This window comes from Macrosteles quadrilineatus, unplaced genomic scaffold (assembly GCF_028750875.1).
Source record: "Macrosteles quadrilineatus isolate MER2022 unplaced genomic scaffold, UCM_ALF_1.0 Scaffold_1__1_contigs__length_201487025, whole genome shotgun sequence".
Taxonomy (NCBI): domain Eukaryota; kingdom Metazoa; phylum Arthropoda; class Insecta; order Hemiptera; family Cicadellidae; genus Macrosteles; species Macrosteles quadrilineatus.
Genome location: NW_026542594.1, coordinates 86,168,975 through 86,193,331, shown reverse-complemented (window position 1 = coordinate 86,193,331; position 24,357 = coordinate 86,168,975). Strand labels below are relative to the sequence as shown.

The following is a 24,357-nucleotide window of genomic DNA, read 5'->3' as shown; positions in this document are numbered from 1 at the left end:
CCACTGCAGTTTCCCGGCCGGTAACTGGTGGCGGACACCGGTGTCCGCCACCAGTGGCCTCGTGTGAAAGGGCCCTAAGGGTCTAGTTGCCAGTAGGCTGACGTTTTTCGCGCCCCCTCCTCCCTTCCACTACCCCTCCTCTCCACTACCACATTCAAAATTTCAAAGAATGAATACTAATACTGAATTCAAAATTTAAAATGGCCAAAGGCATTATACTAATATTTGGTTTATTTAAAAACAAAAGAAAACTGATCATAAATAATTAATGCATGGTTTGATTAGGAACTTTTAAAATAGTAACAAATCGGTTGTTCAAGGAATGTAAAACTTTTTTATTTAAAATAATGTATTTATTTTACATTTTATTAAACATATGATTGTATTAAATCAAAAGTAGACCTAACCTAAAATATCAAAAAACCAAACAATAATATGCATACTTTCAAAATTAACTCTGTTAATCACCTAGGCCTAAACCAATTTTATTAGGACCTTTAGATGGAATTACTTAGTTTACAGCATTTATCTGTATTTATCTGCAACAAAAAGTATCGTTAAATGTTTTTACAAATCAATTATTACTATAAACTATCTGTAACCCACGGGCTTCACCCCGTTTGACTTCATAAGTATTAATAAAACTATTGATTGGTTAAGTTAAGCTGAAATAAACAAATAAGTACAGCTGAGGTATTTTTAACATTAGGTATATGGAAAGTTCCCTTTAGAAAGGATTTAAAGGGCAATTTATGAAATAATGGATAGTTTTGCGCAAGGTTTCTCGTCATTACGAATATTTTAAGTATATGGTTTATGGGGGTGTGACTTGTAGTTTTCTCAAAAGTTCATGGGTACCAATGGGCTTTATATATGGATATAATGATTATGAAAATCTGCCTAACGCACCCTTCCCCACCTCCTTCCCTATCTGCGCATCCTTTTTTGGAATAAAACATTTTTTACGCCCCCGGTCCCAACTTTAAGTCTTAGCTGTCTGGCGCCCCCCTAAAACACTTGGCTGACTGGCACCCTAGGCTCCAGCCTAATTAGCCTAATGGGTAATCAGGCCCTGACATAGTAGTTATTTGTAGGAAATGTTATTCTCTTTCAAAATGTAACATCCATTGGTTTATTTTCCGACAATTTAAAAGTTTATTGCAAAAAGGCTAAGCAACCTCCAAATTTATAGTTGTTAAAATACTGAATTAGAGATATTTTAAAACGTTTTTTTTAGCTCGCTTTCTTGTCCGGTACAAATTTTGCAATCAATCTTATACTAAGTTTCCGATGAGCTAGAGACTTGAAACTTGAAACATAGCTCACAGGTGGATGACAATGCAATATTATATAATTTAATTTTCATATTTCCCTTGGGCTAAGCCCCACGGTCTTGTTTTTATTAACCCTTTGCGCTCGGAAGGCCACTAAAGTGCCCATGACGTAGTCGCAGACAGCTTGGAATTATTTACGTACTCTCTGTCTCTCCCGCTCGGATGGCCACTAATGGTGGCCACTCATATTTCTCTGCCAACTCGGCAGCCATTTTGCCAGCTGTGCTTCGGCAGCTTTGAATTATTTACTCGAGTTGTGTTCCAATAATGACATCAATTACTTTAAATAAATAATTAAATAATTATGAGTTTGTTAAAATGAATTTTAATGATGAAAAACGTAATTTAATAACCTCAAAACTATTTTGAACTATAATTTAAGGCTCACTATTATAGATAGATTAAGTAATAATAAACCAAAAATACCATATTTTACTAGGCTCTCAGGAGTAAATTCTTTTATTTTGTGAAATTTGTAATTTTGTGAAAATCTATTTTAATTATGCTATTTTGATAAAAACTTTGCCTTAAGTCTAATGTATATATTCCTCCCTGTAATGTGAACAACAATTTTATTCAGATCAAATAAAATGTTTGCTAAAAATATCAAATATTTTATCACTCTACACACATTGCGCTATGTGTTGTGGTTGACTCTTCTGCATTGGTTTGGTAAATAAGAAGCAAAATGAAATAATGTATTTTAAACATTTTATTGTGAAAACAAGTAATTGTATTGACCAAAAGATACTAAATGACATTTTTAGAAAATAATACAGTACTGGATTCATTGGTAAAAAGAACGTAAAAGTCTATCTTAAATCTATCTTTGTAGAGTTCTTACTTTTAAAACACCATTTTATTTCCATAAGTAAGTAAGTTATTAGGCCTAAAACTGGGAAAATATTCCATAACATTTAAAGAGGCTAGGTACAGCTGAATTAAATGGTCAATAATACATAAAATATCAAACTTATCTAAAAGTGTATCTTTACAAGTTTTCACGTACAAAATATTGTTTTGTCAAAAAATATGTATTATTTTAACTGGCTAACAAAATATTACATGACATTTAAAGAGATTTGAGCCTCAAATAATTGATCAATTAAAAAACGAATCAAGGTTGTCTGAAGTCTCTGTATATGTTTCGACAATATGTGATCACTTTAAAAGAGCCTTAAAAAGTACTTACTCTTTCAGTTTTTTGTTTGAGTGGTACTTCTCAAAACACTCACCAATATGAAAACCTGGGTGGTTTGAACACGTTTTACAAAAAAACTTACTTCGTTTCCTCTCTTTCCCTGGTCTTCTGTCACTACACACGGCACAGTTTTTGGATTTTCCAACTTCAAGATGGTATGGCAGGTGTAACTTCCCATTTAGCCTTTCGTCCTCTTGAGATGTGGAAGGTCTTCCTCTCTTATTCATGTTCCTGATTTCACCAACAAGGTCTTTTATAAGCATTTTTCTGAACTTGCGCTGCTGCACTTTGACTTGCTGGTTACAGTTGAACAGTATGAAAGAGTTCATGACAGCTGTTTCCAACAACCAAAAGAAAACCTTCTTCCACCACTTGATGGATTTCCTTGTGAAGGAGTAAGATGAGATATACTGATCAGCAATGTCAACGCCTCCCATTGAACGATTGTATTTACAAACTACTGTAGGCTTCCTGACTTCTTCTTGAACTCCCTTTTTCTTTATACGACTTACTGTCTGCATTTTATTGTCATACAAAGTAGATAATATTATCACTAGGTTGGAATCTTTCCACAGCAACAGAACCATTTTGTCTTCTTTTCTAAAGGTCTTAACTTCTCCTTTTTTTAGAACTAGTTTGGCAACTTGCTGTTCCTTTTCCTTAGTTTGCTTTTTTCCACCTTTGCCCTTTTCCTTCTTCTTTCTTTGTGGTCTTACTTGTTCCGGCAGTCCCCTCCTGTTGGGCAGGATAGTCCCAGTCAAATGTACTTTTATATCATGTAGTACGGTCGCAAGATCTACATTGGTGTAGAAGCGGTCCGTAAAAACATGTAACCCTTCAATGTTTCCGTAGGCTTCTTTCAACTTGTTTACAAGGTGTAAAACTACACGGCTTGTTACACCTAGATCAGCTCTTTCCATTGCTTCTGTTGTACTTTTGCCAAAGTACGGTTCCATTGCACATATGTAGCCTGTACTGGACTCAGATAGTACAAACACTTTAATGCCCCATTTAATTGGCTCGTCCTTGTTATACACTTTAAATACTATTCAGCCTTTGAAGCCTACAGTGCTTTCGTCTATGCTCACCTTCTTTTGTGGCATATAAAACTCCCTAAATTTTTTGTCAAGATATGCCACGACATTCCTCACCTTCCCAGATCTAGTTAGGGTTCCTCTTATTGGTCCTGTTTGAGGAGGACTCACGTGGAGTGTCCAGAAAATCTGCAAAAATCTTTCTTTGCTTAGGACATCTTTGAAAAAAGGTTGGTAGTCGACCCAATCAGTTGAGAAATAATCATTTATTTCTGGTTTATCATGCATACCCATGTTTAATAGAACACCTATGAAAGCCCTGAACTCGGGTACTGTTACGTCTTTCCATGACCACCACATAGATTTCTTCTGAAGGGGAGTTTTTTCAAAATCTTTTCCTTTGCATAACGATTAGTTTCCTTGACGATTTCATTAAGCAAGTCGTCGGTAAAAAAAAGCAGAAAAATATCTAAAGGGGATTTAGGGGTTTTTCCTCGTGGAGGTTTATAGCCGGAATCATTTGTCCATTGAAATTTGGCAAACGCATTGTCACCATCTATCCAATCTCGCCACCCGTCACCAGCTGCGGCTCCATTCTGCCCTTGTTCATTTCCGTTTTCTCCTTGACGCCTGGCGTTGATTTCCCCAGTTTCTCCCACTTCTACTTGCTTGTCAGTTAGCACATAACCACCTATATTTTCTTCCCTATTACTACCATCTTGAAAATAGAGATGGTCACCAAGGATGTCCTGCCAATTTGCGATGTTACGATGGTCTGGACGGTCATCATTATCGAATTCCATACTTTCTTGTCCGTTTGGTCGATCTTCTCCATTTTCATTGAACAACTCTGGATCATCTATATACTCTTCATTGTCGTAATAGTCAGTTTCATTTAGGGCATCATAAAACACGCCTAATTCTTCACGAAGTTCATTATCAAAGTGCTCGCCGACGTCTGAATTTACATCACTATCATGTTCTGAGCTACTGCTTTCACCATTACCAAGATCTTCTTCAAACAACAAGTCCCTCACTTCATCGGAACGCAAACTTTTATCCATGATGTTGTTTTAAAAACATACTAATAACTACAAAACCGTGTACAAATCTAAAACTGTGCAATCACTATAACTAATTAAAAAGATATTCTGTAATAACTAACAACGAAAAATGCACTAAAAGGTTATAAATACTACTTCACTCCAACTTCGTAAACACTGAAACAACAAGTGACATGGCGTGATACATAGCTTCCGATCGATACGTTTTTTTCCTTTTCTTGGCGTTAAAAAGGCGGGAATTGCATTCGCTAATGTAGTTTAAGAGTTACTCGATAGATTGCAGCACTCATCAGACATCCTACTATACCTATTATTAAACAAATATAAAAAATGTGTTGTGGGCACTGGCACAGGCCATCCGAGCGGAATTCAGATTTTGTTATGGGCACTATGCGTGGCCATCCGAGCTGTGAGACACAACGTTGCCGTATTAATTCTGAGCTGACACGATAATGGCGATGGCCACTATATGTGGACATCCGACTGCGTAGGACAGACGTTAAATGACCTCTCCGAGCGCAAAGGGTTAACTCGCTTTCTTGCAAATTTTGATACTTCCCGATGAGCTAGAGACTTGAAACTTGAAACATAGCTCACAAATGGATGACGATGCAATATTATATCATTTAATTTTCATATTTCCCTTGGGCTAAGCCCCATGGGCTTGTTTTTATTAGCTTGCTAGTCGCTTTCCTACAAATTTTGATTTCAATTTTAAACTAAGTTCCCGATTAGCTAGAGACTTGAAATTTGAAACATAGCTCACAAATGGACGACAATGCAATATAATATAATTTAATTTTCATATTTCCCTTGGGCTACGCCCCATGGGCTTCCAAATTTTCCATGTTTTTACATTTTGAAAGAATGTAAATATATTAATTAATTAAAGTCAGCTGTAAATACTTAAATTTGACAGTTCGAAGAGCAGAGGTTAAGAGGTACAGGTTATGCTCCCAAGAGATTCTTTAAACAAACAAACATTTCAAAATAAAGATTGATATATTTATAGTAAGTAGGTAGGTTATACATTCAATCTAATACATAATTATATGAAAAGAAACTCAAATAAACCTTAGATTTCCCACATGCCTCTGTCTTAATCTGATATAGATGCCTGAAATAGATTTAACATCCACACACATTAAAAACTAAAAAGTAGAAAATAATTTATAAATAAAAAACCTTTTTAAAACAAAACGTTTTTAAACGTACTAAAAAGTAGAAAATAGTTTATAAATATGTGAAGAGTATAAATACTTGTAAGATTTAAAACGAAAAACGTGGGGTGCATGCAATTGATAATAATACATTAGTTCAATAGGTGAAGGTAATTGTAAATTATCTATTTTATGCACCCCACGTTTTTGGTTTTAAATCTTAGAGGTATTTATACTCTCCACATATTTATAAATTATTTTCTACTTTTTAGTGCGTTTAAAAACGTTTTGTTTTAAAAAAGTTTTTTATTTATAAATTATTTGTTAAACTTTGAAGAATTAATTTTGTTATTATATACACCAATGAGGGCTACTTTAAATGTTACTAAGTAAATTAAAATACCAAAGTACCCTAAAAACATTTTATTTTATATTACTTACACGTGTTTCTAATTTATAGAATTAAATACAGTTCCATTTGACAGATTTTATTAAATAATAGGTCAATGGAAAGCTTCATTCATGTAGATTTGCAAATAGTTATGAAAATTATATTTTTAAAGATTTATGGCTGTTATTAAAAAAAACCATTGTTATGTGTTTTATTGTTATTTTGGCCCATGGTTTGGCGGTATGCATCATCTATCATATTAAACATGTTTTGATAACTTAACGGCTGATATTGTATTGTTGTATTGTTATTTCATTAGTTTTTCTATGTTTGCATGTTGTTCACAATTTGAATTTGTGGTTAAAGTGCGTTCCTTATGTTATGTGTGTGTTTCTAAAGTTATGTGTTTAATCTGTACCATTAATAATAGTCAGTAAAGTGGTACATGAATTTCATAACTGTTATTTTTCTAGAGACCGTTGTATTTAACCGCAACGGGCTCTTTTGCTAGTCTATATATATAAAGCTAGGAAGGTTTTGAACTTTTGAGAAAACCGTTAGCCGCACACCTATCACCTGCAAATTTGAATGAAAGATTTTGATGTGAAACTTCCCCGAAAAATAGTTCAGTTTTTCAATAAACCCTCTCCTAAGGGCAAGAACCTCAATTTATGTCGTGCAATTTTAATCATATTTAAAATATTGGGGATACATCAGCTGTTAGATTTGTTTCTGTTTTAGTTTGTTTCTTTTCTTTTCCTTGAGTTAATCTTTTGATTCTACCATTACCATGGAAAAAAATGTTTTGTATGTAATAAGTGATACCAAGAACCATAGTTTGGATGGAGCCTTAAGTGTTCCAACTGGAAAAAACGCATCTGTAGAGTATTATTTTACCTTGCGACATGGTCATTGGTAAAATTAATTAACATCAAAAACAAGAGCTCAATTGTCCAGCAGTTTGGATTGGGCAAGGCGGTGAAGAATCACCATATCTTCTGTGTTCTCTCCCCATGGCAAGGCACGGGCAGAACAACTAGTATGTGTATAGATAACATGGTTACCACATATTTTATTCTTTTATTTATAGAAACATGAGGATTTTGATATTGCTCTGGCCAAGTACAAGATGGCTGCTCAACACCGCCCTGAGTCAGCTGCACTGTGGAACAACGTTGGAATGTGTTTCTTTGGGAAGAAGAAGTACATAGCTGTGAGTTACTATTGACAAGTTTTATTAAGAAAAGATCTGAGTAAGGTCCTTTTTAGCGAATTTCCCTATAGGTAAGTAGCTATTACCGTCGGTGGCACGGTAAGACCTTGGCCCGGGACTGATTTACTTTTTCATTTTAATGTCCCTAGAGGCAAAAAACACCACTCGTTGAAATTGTTATTTGTATACAGTGTGTAAATTAAGTATGGAAACAAATCTCTATTTTTAAAACCGAAATAGATAGAAATATTCTGTTATGGCATGATTGTTAAAAAAGGTTCCACAATCTTTTACATAAAAAAAAATTCGTAACAGGGTTAGCGGAAGGGGGGGATTTATTATTGTTTTCAAATAGCAACCCCTATTGAGTGACCCGTAAGAAAATACAGACTTTGTTTCCATATTTGTGAAATTGGTGCTTTTGCTCATAAATCAAATTTTGGAATACCTGCCACTTAGCTAGGGGTGAGATATCTACCTCGGGTTTGCGTCAAAATGTATTTCTTTTGACAAACTCTTCAAAATGAGGGTTCACTTAATAGGGGCTACTATTTGAAAAAAATAAGTCACCCCCTACCACCAACCCTGTTAGGGGGGTTAAAAAATATGGTAATGTAAAATATTGCGGAACCTTAGTTAACAATCAATGCCCTAAACAGAATATTTCTGTCTATTTTGGTTTAAAAAATACAGATTTGTTTCCATACTTAATTTACACACTGTATTTGAAATTAATGAAAAATCCTTTATTTGTTCAGGTAAAGTTAGGGCCACATGGCCCTTTCTTACACTTGAACACAATACCTTGAGTCATTTTTGTCCGATTTTCATGGAATTTGGCTTTTAGGTGTATGTATGGCGGGATAAACTTGAATGAACCCGCGAACAAGCATAATCAGTGTAATCAGAATGGGGTTTTACGGAGTGAAAATAGTTTTTTCCCATTTTAACCCTGAAAACATACAATTTATCAATTACATTCAAACCCATTTTGTAGAACTAAAAAATACAAATAATTTAGTATATTGAAGTGTCTTTTTTTTACAATTATTTGTTACGGAGAAAATTTAAAAAAATGTAATCTTTAAATTTTCATATATTCTTATGGAGAATAAGTAAACTGTTGAAGTTTGCTTTTTTATGGATATATTTTGACCAAACTTGGCAAATTTATTTATTTTATACTAAGCTATAAATATTTTACCAAAAATAAACTTTATTACCCTCTCTGTAGTAGCAAACCTAGGTGCTCAGTAAACGTAATAAATATATTTAAGTGAAATCAAATTAGTTTGCAGGTTTGCTGCAGCGGAGGTATTTAATAGTAGTGTTGATAGAGTTTTGACTAGCCGGCTAAGCTTTGCCCTTAAGTTTAAATAATTGTTTGAAATAGCTAATGTGTATTAACTTACCATGATAATACTTAAACATATTTTATTTTATTATATTCATATTACTCATTAACCCAAATTAACGTAAATGTAAGTCCTATTTTAAACCCTTTTCCTTTACTGTTTGCTGTTACATAGTGTTACAATATTGAATTAAACTGTTTATTTTGCTTATTAGACAATTAGCTGTCTCAAGATGGCCAACTACTTGTCTCCGTTGGACTGGAAGACCCTATACAACCTAGGGCTGGTGTACCTGACATGTCGTCAGTACGCGTCTAGCTTTGTCTCTCTATCTGCTTGTGTCAAACTGAGACAGAGGCATGCTCCGTCGTTCATGCTGCTGGCATGTTAGTACATTATGTTGTCTACTTACTTTCACTTACTTCATAGCCCCTCTAATACAAGGCCGCGGCGAGATAAAAGAGGTTGCCACACACCATCGCCGCAGCCTTGTATTAGAGGAGGCTATGCTTACTTATTAAGTCTGAATGCTATTGTTTCAGTTTTAAGGTCGATTCACACACATCATTTATATTTATGCTAATGCTAAATTATGGAAAATGTGCTTGTCACACAGTCCAGTCACTTCAAGCACGTCGTAGTTAACAAAAATATTCTTTAATAAATTTTCTATTAAGAATAATAATAAGAATAAGAATCATTTATTCCATTGATCTTTTTACAAAGAAATAGGACACGTCATATACATTACAAAATAATCATCCAAATACAATCAAGTTTCTGATACATCCAAATAATATAAAAAGTACAATTAATTAGGTATAATAGCTTATTTTAATTAAAATTTACATCAAAATTACACTTTATAAAGTCACTTATGCTGTAGAAAGGATTTTGAATTAGCCAATTATAAATTCTATTTTTGAAAATATTGTAATCAACAAATTTTGCACTGTCAGGTAGTTTATTAAAAAATTGAATTGAGTTAATTTTGAAAGAGTCACCCGTTTTAGCCAGTCTATGAGGTTTCATGCTGAGCTTGCCTCCACCCCTAGTATTGTACTCATGAGTGTCAGATCTAAGGGGGAAAGAATGCAAGTTTGACTTGGTGTAGAGTAAAACTTGAAAAATGTACAAATTAATTACTGTTGGAATCTTTAATTGTATGAAAAGAGGTTTACAATGAGATAGGGATCTTGAATTAGCAATATTACGAACTGCCTTTTTTTGAATCGTCAAAATATCAGCTACATGAGGGGAATGTCCCCAAACTATAATGCCATAGAGTATGTGGGACTGAAACAGACCAAAGTACGATAGTCTCAAATATTCTTGGTTAACAAATTTTTTTAATTTCCATAATAAGCAATCTACTCTTGATAACTTTTTGCAAACCGCCTCAATATGATTTGACCAACTTAATTTTGAATCAATGTGAAATCCTAAAAGCTTGACAGAATCTAGACTAATTTCCTGCTTGAGACACAATGTCAAATATTGTGTCTTTTCAAGATTAGAATGTAGCTCATTTGAAGAAAACCAAGCAAGAGCCTGTTCCTCAGCTTCTGCAGTGACCTGTTTCAGGTACTCTAAGTTTTTGTGACTGGCTAGTAAAGTGGTGTCATCAGCATAAATTATTGAATGGATATTGAGATTTTGAGACAAGTCGTTTATGTATACTAAGAAAAAGAAAGGGCCTAAAACAGAACCCTGAGGGACACCGGTCTCTACAGGTTTCATAGCAGAACATTTATTTTCAACTGATACATACTGTTTTCTGTCATACAAATATGATTGAATAATTTTTATTGTGCCATCTTCAATGCCATAATATGATAATTTACGTAGTAATACATCAAAAGGAACACTATCAAAAGCTTTACTGAGATCACACAAAACTAGCGAAACCGACTCCTTATTTTCAAATGCATTTAGTGATAAATCCGTCAAGTTAAGTACTGCCGAGGTGGTAGACTTACCAGGACGGAAACCATGCTGGCATTCAGAAAATAAATGTTGGGACTCGAAAAAATAACTAAGTTGATTGTACATTAGAGATTCAAATATTTTAGAGAATATCGGAATAATAGAGATAGGTCTGTAATTATGATGTAAATTTTTATCTCCTTTTTTAAAAACTGGAATTACTTTAGATATTTTGAGCAATGAGGAAAAGTATCCTTCTGACATACATTTGTTAAAAATAAAAGCAAGTGGCTCACTTATTATATGGATGGTTTGTTTCAGTATTGTGTTAGACAGCCAATAATAATCCATTGAATTAGAGTTGGAGAATTTAGATACTACACTTGTATTACATCAGTTGAGGAAATTTCTGACCATGTGAACATTGTTGTGTTTTTTTGGAATACTACTCAAGAGTTCTACTGGATTATTGGGACCGAGATTAGTTCCTTTGCTTAACTGATTTATTGAGTCTATAAAGAAATTGTTAAATTCATCCGGATCTAAATTGACATCAGAACTGTGAGTTGGAGAAAACTCACTGCTTATAACTTTCCATGCAGCCTTGCAGGAATTTGAGGCATTGCTTATATACTGCTCTACAGCAATTTTTTTAGCTTGCAGAAGTTCCCTTTGATATAATCTTTTTTGTTGCAAATAAACATTATGACCTATTGCGCTATCTATACTCATCCGTTGCAGTTCCGTCAGTCCCTCTGCTGGCTTCTGTCAGTCAATTTCAGATTTATTTTCAACGATAGTTTTGGATTGTTCAGACGCCTGATGGACATGTTTGAGGTTAGAAAATAGTACTTTTTTTATTCAAATGATAGAGTTTATATTTTGAGTAATGTTTGTTACAATCAATAAGACGGATGATGAAAACTTGATAGAATATTGTGTTTTAAATAAACATTTTTGACTGTAACAACACTGTAAATAAAGTGACAGAAGAGTGACTGAAACCAAATGACTGACAGTTTGACTGAGAAATTGCGGATGCAACTGTGACTGGACTGTAACGGAACTGTGACTGGACTGATATGTGTGAATCGACCTTTAAGTGCTTTTCATTTTTTGCCATAGACAGACCTTTTCTTTCTATAGATAGATGCACCTTTTAGTCGTCCAGAGCAGAGTTATTTGCTATTTAACCCTTTGAGTGTCCTGCAACGATATATCGTTGTGCACGTTTTGTCCAAAAAGTGCTTTGCAACGATATATCATTGTGTATCTTGCTTCCGAAAAGTGTTATGCAACGATATATCGTGGTGACGTAATTATTTAACTTAACCCTCCGAGTGTTATGTGTCGTAAAAGCGACTCATAACACACTTTGTGTAGTGTTTTGTGTCGCTTTTGCGACTCACAAACACTGTTTACGGCGAAGGCTCTATGACTGACTAAATCGAATTGAACTGGATCGAGTTAGGTATAGTTTTTTTGGCAGATTCTAAGCTTTCTCCCGAGGTCTGTCTCTAAGAGCTTTTTTTTCTCGAGCCGATCATAATTGTAGCAGACAGCTGACGTGCGTATTTGTAAACAGCTTGGTTAACCTCGCACCGATGACTGATGTGTTTTATTACGTTTATCATTGTTTTAGTGTAAAAAATCAAAAGTAGTGATATACGTGGTGCATTATAAGAAGATTTAAGTGATTTCGAAGGGCTGGTTGATGATCCTGAAGAAGTAGGTAGTGATATTGATGTAAATTATCAGCCAGATTCCTAGCTATGGTTAGGCTATGCATTCTTAGCTAAACGCTATGTACCGAAATCTGTTTTTTGCCTATAACTTATTTATTTGCAAATCTACTTCCTTATATTATTATATTTTTGGAATCCTCATAAAATTCTGAACAAAGTGGCTATTTTTAAATATTTGTAGACCTATAAATTATTACAATTTATTGAGCGCAAACATAAATTTTGTTCATTTATTTTATAATTTTTGAGAAATGTTAACCCCACAAAAATTGTTGAACATATTTTTTGTAATGTTTTATATGTTACATTGAAGCCCATAATTTTCCAAACAAAATTATTATGAAACAGTATACTTTACATTGTTTTTAAGTTTCTAAGATACATTTTAATAAAACCCTGCGATTGCGCAATAAATGGGCGAACATTAAGACCAAAACTAGAGACACTTGTAGGGTTAAGCTTTAATTTTATGAGTACAATCCCGTGGCTTGAAGCATATGAAAAAAGATTAAATTCCCGTTGAATATTAAGAGAGAGGGGTGGACTCAGGGTCCTAGTACGTCAACCGAAGCTTACTGTGCATAACCCAATTGCCACTAACTGGTAAGCCTATACCCATGTCCTTGACCAGGTGCATGTCCAAAGCAGGTGCTTTTGTCCAATATTAGCCTCTGATTCATCCCCTGGCTGCTTTAGACCAAACAGGGTCCGTCTCCTAGCCCCCAAGTCTGTTGCAGTCCAGGATATTGTGTTTTGCAGTCTCATCAGACTGGTTGTAAAGTCGACACTCCTGATTGTCAACGATTCCTAGAGTGTGGAGATGTTTCCTGAAATGGCCGTGTCCAGTGATTAGAGCAAGTACCTGCTTGACCTGCCCTCTGCCCCGCTTTAGCAGCCAGCGAGTAAAGAGGGTGCTAGGTTATTAGGAAAAGAGGTGCTAAGTGATTGTCCACGGTAATTACGCCAACACTCTAGGTGTTGTTCCCTGGACCATTTGTTTATTGCATGTTTGGCGGTAGCTTTGCTGATGCCACAGGCTCCGGTGCAAGGAATGGCATGATCGCACCGTTTTTTGCTACCTTTTCTGCACTCTCGTTGCCACCTATGCCTATATGGGCCAGAGCCCAGCCGAGAGTTAGAGAGTTGTGTGTGTGGAAAGTTTGCAGAGGGTGTTGAAACACTCCTAGACTAGCTTTGACTTCATTTGAGTCAAGCGCTTTAAGAGAAGCCTGACAATTCCCGTTGTATACATAAACATTGTAAATTTTATTTACTTTATTTATATAGTACCTTTTACAAACACTGTGCAGATTCGGTAAGGCGGTAAGCCGGCTGACGCGAACACAGTAACAGTGGCAGCGACTAACAACAACTGTTTTGTACGTGCAGGTTATGTTGTTATTTGTGAAAGTAAATTGATTGTTCCTGGATAGGCTTGGATAGGCTGGATAGGCCTGGATAGGCTAAATTCGTTGTTGTTGTGATTGTGATTAGTTATTGTATCTAGGTTAAAAATTAGTAAAAGACTGTGTCGTTCTCCTATAAGTGAAAGTACGTTGATGGAGTTTGTCCTATGAAAGTGGACTGAACTTACATTTTATCGATAGCAATGACAATGCTGTACAGTCAGACGATGTTATAGACAGTATCAGTGATTCTTATATGAGTGATGATCCCGTAGATTATGCAGACGATGATCCTACATTTGATCCTGATGTGCCTTAAGATTCAACATCCCAAAGTAGAGTTAGGCTACATAAACATTTCTAACATTTTCGATTTGAGCCCTATTCTAGTTCTAACTGTACGGAAGAGAATGGTTCTAAAACTAGGCCTAGGCCTACTCCTATGGAAACAGTGCCTATGTTTAGTCGACCCTCAATTTGGGGCCATACAAATATTATGTAATGCACTTTTGGTGGGGGGGAAGGGGTATGGCATAGCGTTACGCTGCGTTGTATGGGGGAGGGCGGTTGGCTCAACGTTACGTAACGCACACATTCCCTCTCTTCTTTGAAAATGCAAAAATAATTGAATTGATATTTATAATCTATATTATTCTTTTAAACTTTAGATTTAATATTTTAATTCCCTAGGAAATTAAACATTTTATCTAATATATAAAATTCTCGTGTCACAGTGTTTGTCTGCAAACTCCTCCGGAACGACTTCACCGATCGTTATGAAATTTGGTGTGTAAATTCTGTAGGTATGCGAATCGGACGTAAACTATTTCCCGTTTCGAAATTCTTAAAAGGGCTCCGCCCCAGCTCCAACCTAAAGGTGAGTGAGTGTAGCGAACGAGCTCCAACCCAAAGGTGAGTGAGCGTAGCGAACGAACTTCAACCAGGACTTGATTGAGCGATGCGAACGAGATCATCTTGAAAATTAAACGTAACGGTACTTTCTTTCCATCGGTCTGTCTTAGGGGAAACCTATAACTTAGGCGATACAAAGTTCGCCGGATCAGCTAGTAAGCTCATAAATATATATTCTGTGGAAAATTTTTTACCAAACAGCTGTTTGTCATTTACATAGTTTTTACTTCAGTTTTATGTTATAAGCTTATAAATCTTTTATTTTGTTGTTTGGTCCTTAAGGCCCAATTCACACAGAACGGACGTCGGGCAGAGACGTGGCACGGACGAGGCAAGGACATACGTCTCTTCCTCGCCTCTCCATGTAATCAAATAGGTCAATGCACACATGCACCGCCACGTTGCTTCACCATCCCTCGTGGCGTATCGGAAGTGGCATGTCCGTAGCGCGCCTGTTGTTTGAACCGCAAATATTGTACTTACCAACCTTGTTTGTTGTTTTGTGTTTAGAGTAATTAGTTGTTTCTTGTTCTTTTCACTATGCGAGACGACATTGAATTCAATATCAGATTTTGTGAGGAAGTTACAAAGTAACTAATCGACACAGTGACGGTGCAATTTCGTCCTGGGACAAAATTGTTCTGTCGAACTCGGATAACTAATCTTATTGAGTATGTCCAGGGTTAGTAGTAATAATAATAGTATTTAGTTTTAAAATATGGGCTTAGATATGGCCATTAAGCATCAGCTTTCAGTAAATGGCACATTCATCACTGCCCAGGTTAGACCTTGAACAAATTAGTAAATTTAGAATAATTGGTGTTAATTCCGTGAGTGAAACACTACTAACTAAAATCGTTATCTTTGAAAATAAAACAAATCTCTACTTAATAGATATACCGTGTTTCACTTTTGGAATTAAAACCAACGATACTTAAAATAAACGGAATCGATTGTCACGGGTCCACGAGCTATTTCGCCCTGGCCTAACACCTAATATTCGACGATGCCAGAGTTATTTCACCACTGGCTAATTACCGTGCAATTCCGCCCTCGACCTACGGTTTCATTATGTATATGCGCGGATCCAAGAGCTATTCCGCCCTTGGTCTATCACCTAGTGTTCGACATTACCAGAGTTGTTTCACCACTGGTTTATTTACCGGGCTATTCCGCCCTCGACCTATCGTCTCGCAATACACACGGGTCCAAGAGCTATTTCGCCCTTGGCCTAGCACCTAGTATTCAACGCCACAAGGGTTATTCCACCACTGGCTTATTACCGGGCTATTCCGCTCTCGACCTATGGTTTTGCAATGTACTCCACTCCACTTACCAGGGAGAGATGCTGCTAGCTATTCGCCCAGCGCTCAAGTGTCGAGTGCCCTGTCCTGCGCCGCTTTTATAGGGGTCGCGACACTGGCACAGTGCGCGGCCGCTCGGAGAACTAATGACCCCGCGCGGGACATTTGAAATCGTCTGAACGCTCGTTTTCTGATCTCGTAATATTTTTACCATTACACCGCCTCTAGTTCGGGGTGAGAAAAAAAACGCACGAGAAAAATATTCTCTCACTTCAGAAAAATCAACAATGGGTGCCATTGTCTCACGTAACTGAAAGGAAAACTCTCGTAATAATAAAATACCCCCGCCGCAGCAAACCTGCAGACTAAGCGAATTTCCATATACACAGCTGGAATTCCACTAAATTGTTCCCTTAAAATTGTCAGATTTATTTCCTATTTAAACATCATTAATATTAATGAGTACTTAGGTTTGCTGCTACAGGGAAGAAAATAGGGGGGTTTTATTGAAATATTAATAGCTCAGTATGAAGTAAACACAATTTAAAAATTTCATTAATATATCTCCATACACAAGCAAGCTACAACACTGTATTTATTCTCCATAAGAATAACATGGTAATTTTAAATTTACATTATTTTGCGATTTTTCCGTAACCGTTAGGCATGCAACAATGCTTCAATATACTAAATTATTTGTTTTTTTGAGCTCTACAAAATGGTTTAAAAAGAAATTGCAAAATTTTATGTTTTCAGGGTGAAAAATTAGAAAAACCCATTTTTACCCCATAAAACCCCCCATAAACCCCTGTTCCCATAGTCCGATCATGCTGGTTCGCGAACTCGTTCGAATAAATGTAGGTTTACACGTTTATATCAAATTTCATCAAAATCGGATCATTTTTGCTCGAGTTATCGCGCTAACGGACACATATGTAAATATATATATAAATATATATATATATATATATATAATATGAATTTGAACGGATGGTGTTTTTGGCCTCTGGGGACCTCAAAACGAAAAACTAAATCGGTCCCGGGACCAGGTCTTACCATGAGACCTACGGTAACAGCTTATTCCCTATATGGGAAATTCGCTAACAATATTCTTTTGATGTTAAAGACTCTTTCTCTAACGTGAAATACGTAGAACAACTTTTAATCCTTATGCTGTTCTAGAAAAAGCCTAAGATCCTTAACGTGAAATACTTGTTTTCTATTTCCATTCGGGGGGTTTACTTAGTACTGACCTATGATTATAAAAAGGTCCTTCATATTTCGGCACCAATCGACTCGCAATAGCTTCGGTTTTCGAGGAAAGCACATGAGTTCGCTTTAGAACGGACTGACCAACATTGTGCTGCACATCCCTTCTCCGTAGGTTATCCCTTTTACCCTGTTCGTTAAAGGCATTTCCGAGGTTCTTTTGGGTGTCATCGTACAATTTAGTAAAACGTCGTATCCGTTTGGCGTGTTTTGCCTCACGCTCTGGCTCTCCTAACTCCAAAGCATATTTGGCGTATAAGGACGGATCTTTGCATACTTTTGCAAACGAAGTATGATAACAACGAGCTGGAGTAGGCTGCTCCGTAACATTTGAGGTTTCTAGCGATGGCTTGAAATGCGTGACTATGGGTAAAACTGTGGTTCGTACATCTTCAGCCAGTGGCTGCTTGACGGGATTTTGCAACAACGCATCGGCAACTTTATTATCAATCCCCTTACGATTCGTGACCTCAAATTCGTCATCTTGTTTCAAATGACAAGTTTTAACGTTGTATGTGATCAAGCCTAGTTTATGTAGCGTATCTACTCCCAAAACAACATTGCTAGTTAGTGAAGGTAGATGGACTGCATTTAAAATGAATTGAATTGAATTGAATTGAAAAATTCTTTATTGCTCAATCAGTGGCGGCGGAACCAGGGGGTCAGGGGGGTCAGTTGACCCCCCTGAAATTTTAGGAAGGGTCAGGGGGGTCAAGGGTCAGGTGTTCATATAAAAAAAAATTAAAGATATAAAGCATTCTGTACTGTATACGTTTATTTTTTCGGCCCAAGAAGAAAAGTATAAGTAGGCCTAATAACAGTTACTGAAGTTAAGTACAAAGATAAACAATTTAGTTATTAATAATAATCTATTACATTTATTATGAAGGGGCTTAATACTCACAAAACCTTATGAAAGTAATAATTAATTTAATTGATGTTCATGATCGTATTGGAATTTTGGGTTAATTCCTGGAGAGTTAATTACTGACTTGGACAAGAAAAAGCTTACAAGCCAATTAAACCGTCTATAAGATTTACCAAAAAAGAAGGAAGTTAAAAGTGTACGTGATTTAGTTGTGACTTTAAATAGTGAGCCTCAAGAAAACAAACGATTTTTGTCTGAAGTAGTAAAGGTTGTCAAGTTACTGCTTGTCTTACCAGCGTCTGCAGCAACTGCAGAAAGAACCTTTTCTTGTCTTCGTCGCTTGAAAACGTGGCTGCGTTCCACGATGACGCAGAAGAGATTGAACCATCTTGCCATCTTATCCGTCCATAGGGACATTGCTAAATCTATTGATGATAAGCACATTGCAAGAATGTTTGTCAATAGAGTTGAAAGTCGCTGTGCAGTTTTCGGGAATTTCAAAGACTGAAGTTCAAGTTAGGGCCTACTGAAGTTTCATCAGCAGAAGTTTACAAATCTAGTAAACTTGTAGTAGGCTAATATCTTGAGATTCTCGTGTGGGATTTTACTTATTTTAGCAATAATTCATCAAAAAGGTTTTGTATTTCTTAGTAATTTTATGTTGTGCCAACACAATGTTTGTAATGTTTTTTGTGTAACCATTATTTAGCCCCAGTGGACACACTTACTTGGTTATACCCTACCGTCTTACTTTTGTGATTAACTATAATCAAGCAGCCAATTTTAATTTAACTTATTATTAATTCGGTTTTGAGGGGGAGGGGCAGAGCCTGCCGAAATTACGCGAACACATAAATCCCTAGGGCTTAGAGCTTGTTTACTCTTCTCTGTCATCTGCAGCAACTCATTGCTGACAGCTTTAGTAAGATCTGGGCACCAGTACTTCATTTTTTGTTTGTTTGAGATGTGTGTGTATTATTTTTTATAATGTTTTTATAATGAACAGAGTAGCGTCTTTGTTAAATTGTAAATTTTCTTTGTTACTGCTTGAAGAAAAATGTTCTTCAGGTAGCCTAAAAACACGTTTTAAGGCTTCTATTTTTCAAAATTTCCCCCAGACCCCCCGGATGTGGACCTCCGCCATAGGTTTCTGACCCCCTAACAAAAATTTGCTTCCGCCGCCCCTGTGCTCAATGTTCATAATATATAGTTGTTGTAAACAATAATAATAGTATTGAACACAATTCTGGTTATAGTATTTATACAAATATGCCTATATACTTAAACAGAATTTTTTAAACCTTAACTGTTTACAAAACATAATAGAATAAAAGGAATCATAGAGCATTAAAGCCCTGAGGTTATAAACCTGTGTGGGATCTATATTTGAAACTTACACAAACTTAGTATAGTAGGGTAGAGAGTTAGGGGGGGGGGGAGAGTAGGTGAAATGTTTTTCCTATCGTCAATTGTAGCTTCAAAAAGCTCAGTTTATTTTGCTTTAGTACCATCCGCAAATCGAGTATCAATAGAAACTGGATTAGGCCTAATTTCACAACTTACCAAGTGTTTCACCACTTTGGAGGCTTACAGCTGCCCCAGAATCCAAAAGAGCTAAATAGTTTTTCCCACAAATATATATCGCATTGTTCGGTTGATTTTCCGTGGGATCTTTAACTGACCCAAAACCCTTTGGAAATATTTTAATACTCTCCAACCAATCGTTCCAACTAGAGGGTTTTTGTGTAACCTGGGTATGAGCTCCTTCCACCGGAGTCCGGGTTTTGTTTTCCAGGTTGCACCTACAATTGGCTGTTTTAATACCCACCGTTAAAACATTTTGAAACTCTTGGACGTCGGCAATCTCGGTATAAATGCCCTATTTTATTGCAATTCCAGCTTACAACTGGTGGTCGTGAAGATTGTTGCACCTGCACATCTGTAGGTTTCGGCACATTCTCCTTACATTCTCATATACTTGCAATATTTGCGGTATGTGCGGCATTTGGCCTACCCGTATTGTAGTTATCTCTATTTTGATTAACCATGCGGTTATTCCACCGCTGGTTAAAATCGTATTTCCGAATGAGAAGCTTTATTCTGCATTTGATGTAATGATTTATTTACATCGTCACGCATGCCCTCATTCTCGCGTTCGAGTGTATTTATTTCCAACACATTAACGACGGATTGTGCAAAATGTTTTTCCATTTGCTTTCGTGGCTGATAAGCTGTTTCCGGTACCAGGGCCATCGACGGCGGCGGTGGCGGATGATATAACGCCTTGTCGCACATATAACTTTCGACATACGTCGCCTGTGTAATCATCTCCTCAAGAGAGAATATTTCTCCTCTCCTCATCGTTAATTTGTAGTCCAGTCCCATATTGGTAAAAATAATGTCGAGCTTCTGCTGTAACGATAGCACGACTTTCCTTTTCATTAATGTTGCTATCCCAACTACAAAGTACCTAAAAGGTTCATTTTCACCCTGTGTTCGCCGCCTTATCACTTCATCAAGGTTTCGCTGATAACCCTGTGGCAAAAATTTTAGTGCGAAACTATCTCTAAACGTCGCGAATGTCGACCACAAATCCTTCCCATTTCTATACCACAAAAATGCAGTACCGGTAAGCAATTCGGGAAGTGCTTTAAGTATTTTGTTATCGTTAATCCCGTATGCTTCGATTAGCTCGTCAAGTCGTTCGAGGAATGATATGGGATTTTTATGTCCGTCAAACTTCACATTCCATTTCCTAAAAATGACGCATATTGCTAACAGTAGGCCTATTTGACGCTAATGTCTGCGTACTCATAATAGGCAACGAGCTGTAAGTTAATGCGTCCGTTCCTCGCATTGGTTTTGTTGGCTCGTTCGGTTGAACGTTAGTGTCGTGAGTATTTGCACGGCGTATTAAATTAGAAATTAATTTACACAACTCCTCGAACGGGACACCTTCAGGCATTAATAACACATCTTAAATTTTATTCACTTCGTTCTTAGTCACGTGACCTGGTATTTTATTCAAGTTAGACACACTAATTGAGTTAGCCCCAACGTATAGCGGATTTCCCTCTACCGAAATCGTCTCTCCTTCAGAATCATAAGTTGGATTTTACAGGTTTACTCGGGGAATTCCTTCATTCCAAAACTTTGAGAATCGTCGTCTTTATTCGTCCATTGTTCCCGACAAATCTAACCCTATCCATCTCTCATTTAAGCTCGTCTTTACTTAACGACCTTATCCAACTTGTCCTAGGGTCTTCTTCCGGCTGAGTTTTCGAAATTAATTCCACAGCATGTGTCGTTATCGGCAAAGCTAGCATTGTTTCCGTCGCACTAGTCGTTTCGATTGGTTTGGTCGTTTTAAATATCGCACAAGTACTTGTAGCACTACTTGCGGTACTCAATGTAGCTTTAAGAGTTTTTCCACTCTTATCCGCAATAGTTTTACCTGGAGTAATCAGGTAGTATATGGGCCAGAGAATTTAAGACCAAACGTTTAGGAATAATTGTAAAACTCGCATTTTCTATATTTAATGTTCTTTCTCACTGAAAAACCATTTGTTTGGGCGCCAGCTAAAGATGACAAAAATCAACGATCAATAACTATATAATTACCAAGTCCCTGTTCGGGCGCCATTTGTGACAGTGCAATTTCGTCCTGGGACAAAATTGTACTGTCGGCCTCGGATAGCTAATCTAATTTAGTATGACCAGGGTTAGTAGTAATAATAATAGTATTTAGTTTAAAAATATGGGCTCAGATATGGTCGTTAAGCATCAGCTTTCAGTAAATGACACATTCATCACTGCCCGGGTTAGGCCTTAAACAAATTAGTAAAAGAAGAAATGGTGTTAATTCCGTGAGTGAAACACTGGTCGTAACTAATTAGCCATAGTCATCAGTGTCTTAACAACTTAGCTTCCCAATCCTGTTTCCGTCAAAACCTCATTATTTTTCCTCTGTGCTCCTTTGTAGCAATAAAAAGCTATACAATATCGTGTGACTGAGTCACAAAGGACCCAGAGTTTGATCCCCCATTTGTGGTGTTTTTTTCGATAAAAATTGGGTAAGGGCGACTTGCTTTTTTGTTCCAACTAACATCTCATCGACTGAAAGTGACTTTCCGACACAAGCACTTTCAGTCAATGAGTCGTTAGTTGGAACAAAAAATCAAGTCGCCCTTACCCAATTTTTATCGAAAAAAACACCACAAATGGGGGATCAAACTCTGGGTCCTTTGTGACTCAGTCACACGATATTGTATAGCTTTTTATTGATACAAAGGAGCACCTAGCAAGCAAAAGGAAGAAAGAGAATATGACCAATTGGTGAATTGCAACTGGAATAACGTAGGAGAGAGCGCTGACAACTTTCGTTTAGGCAAGATTATCTTGAAAAAATTAAGCCTTAGTGCTATTGTTTCTTGGTTTACAGAGGAGGTGACCAGTTAAATCTTCTAAATGGAGTCTGTGCATCAATAGGAAAATTGACAGTGGAAAATAGTTATTTGAAAAAAAATTACTGAAATAATTTTTTTGAAAATGGTAAACCTGTTAAGATGTCCAAAAAATCAGGAAACTTTCTTACAGCCAGAACAGTCGTGTAAGATAAGGCTTGTAATATTTGGATTCTCTTAAAAAGTTTATTCAAGGCGTTGGTGTTGGTAAATGAGCCTTTGGTCTTCATGAAAAGTTTTAGTGTAATATTTGCTAATGCTCTCTATATTACTATTTTTCTCATGTCAAATCACCGTTTTTTTATATCAATTATATTTTTATTTCTTGGTTTGACGCAGTTAATTTAACACTTAGGGAAGTGTGAAACTTAGTGAAGAACGTAAAAAAAAAACACTCCTTGTTCCATTTTAAATTAAGTTAGTAAGATTTTTAAGGTTCTCACTCTTAGCTAACAATTTCGATTATAAGCTCATTTAAAATAAATATTGATTTCTTATTTTAATTATTTAAAAATTAAAATAAATTATTTAAGATTAGGGCAAAAATTATGACAATAAATTATCAGCCCAAATATGAACCGGAGAAAGGAAATACCAAAAGTTGGGGGAAAACGACCCTTTTCTCATTTTTACATTCTTCAGACGCTTTTTTATACCACTCAGTCTCTGCTTTTGCCATGTTAATTTTACACTTTAAAAGTTCTTCTTTTACTTGTGTCAAAACACATTTTTAGCTCAACTGAATTTTCATTCTGTTAGGAAAGAAAGGAGGAAAATGGGAAAAATATAATAATTAAGTGTGCGGCAAAATCATGAGCATAATCCATGGTAGCGGGTACATCATAATTTTGTCTCCCGTTCATGGCAAAATTGTAAAAAAGTGTTCAAAACAATGTTTGTACTTTTTTATGGAGCCAATTATCCATGTTTTATAGTGTATTTTTAAAGTGTGTGGCCAAACTACAGTTTTTAACTATGGGTAAAGTATCTTTACCCAAGTGAAGTTAAAGGACCTATACAAATACTCACATTTCTCCAAGCCAAAAGCACAGGTTGTTTAACACTAACTAAACATCTTTAAAGGGGACACTAGAAGCACAATCATTTCACTTTTATTATATTATTTAATTGATCAGTTATTAATAATTTTACCATTTAACGACTACATTACCTTAACATGAGTAATACACTTTCATAAATTAAGCTTACTGAATACATCTAGATAGACAGTAAACCACCCAGACACTACTTTTGACTCTTGCAGTTTTAGTGAAAAGAACCTCATTTAAATAGGATAAATACTTTAAATAAAAATCTAGAGGTCTCCACTAAATATTATTGCTTAATTTATCATACTTTTACAAGTAATTAACAATTAATTGTTTAGAGCAAATAAAAATGAACCACTTTGGTTGAAAAGCCTAAAAGAATGTCTCTTTGAATATTTTTTTTTCATAGCAACCAAAATTCAATAAACTATTTAAAACATCTGTCAGCTGATAAATCTGTCAGCTCACTATAGGAGCCCCCTACGAAGACTGGAAGTCCATGGAGTTTTTGGAGGGTTCCGAAAAGTCACAAAAAAAATAACAAATAACAAAAAAAATAACACAGGACAAAGGTAATTTCCATCAAACTGAAATTGGATTCTTGAATGTCACTTTTCTTCCAGACTTTGTCGTATACGACTTTTGAAAATCCAAATCGTTTGA

General features: G+C 36.0%; 1 protein-coding gene across 4 annotated transcripts in view; it reads left to right on the top strand.

Moving 5' to 3' along the window:
* LOC128993495 (Bardet-Biedl syndrome 4 protein homolog) overlaps positions 1-24,357 on the top strand; it is a 153,166-nt gene that overhangs the window by 112,257 nt on the left and 16,552 nt on the right. For all 4 annotated transcript variants that reach the window (XM_054418611.1, XM_054417779.1, XM_054419436.1 and 1 more), the window contains exons 8-9: positions 7,275-7,397; positions 8,967-9,138. In XM_054418611.1, the coding sequence (XP_054274586.1) occupies positions 7,275-7,397; positions 8,967-9,138 (295 nt within the window). The remainder of the gene's footprint in view (positions 1-7,274; positions 7,398-8,966; positions 9,139-24,357) is intronic.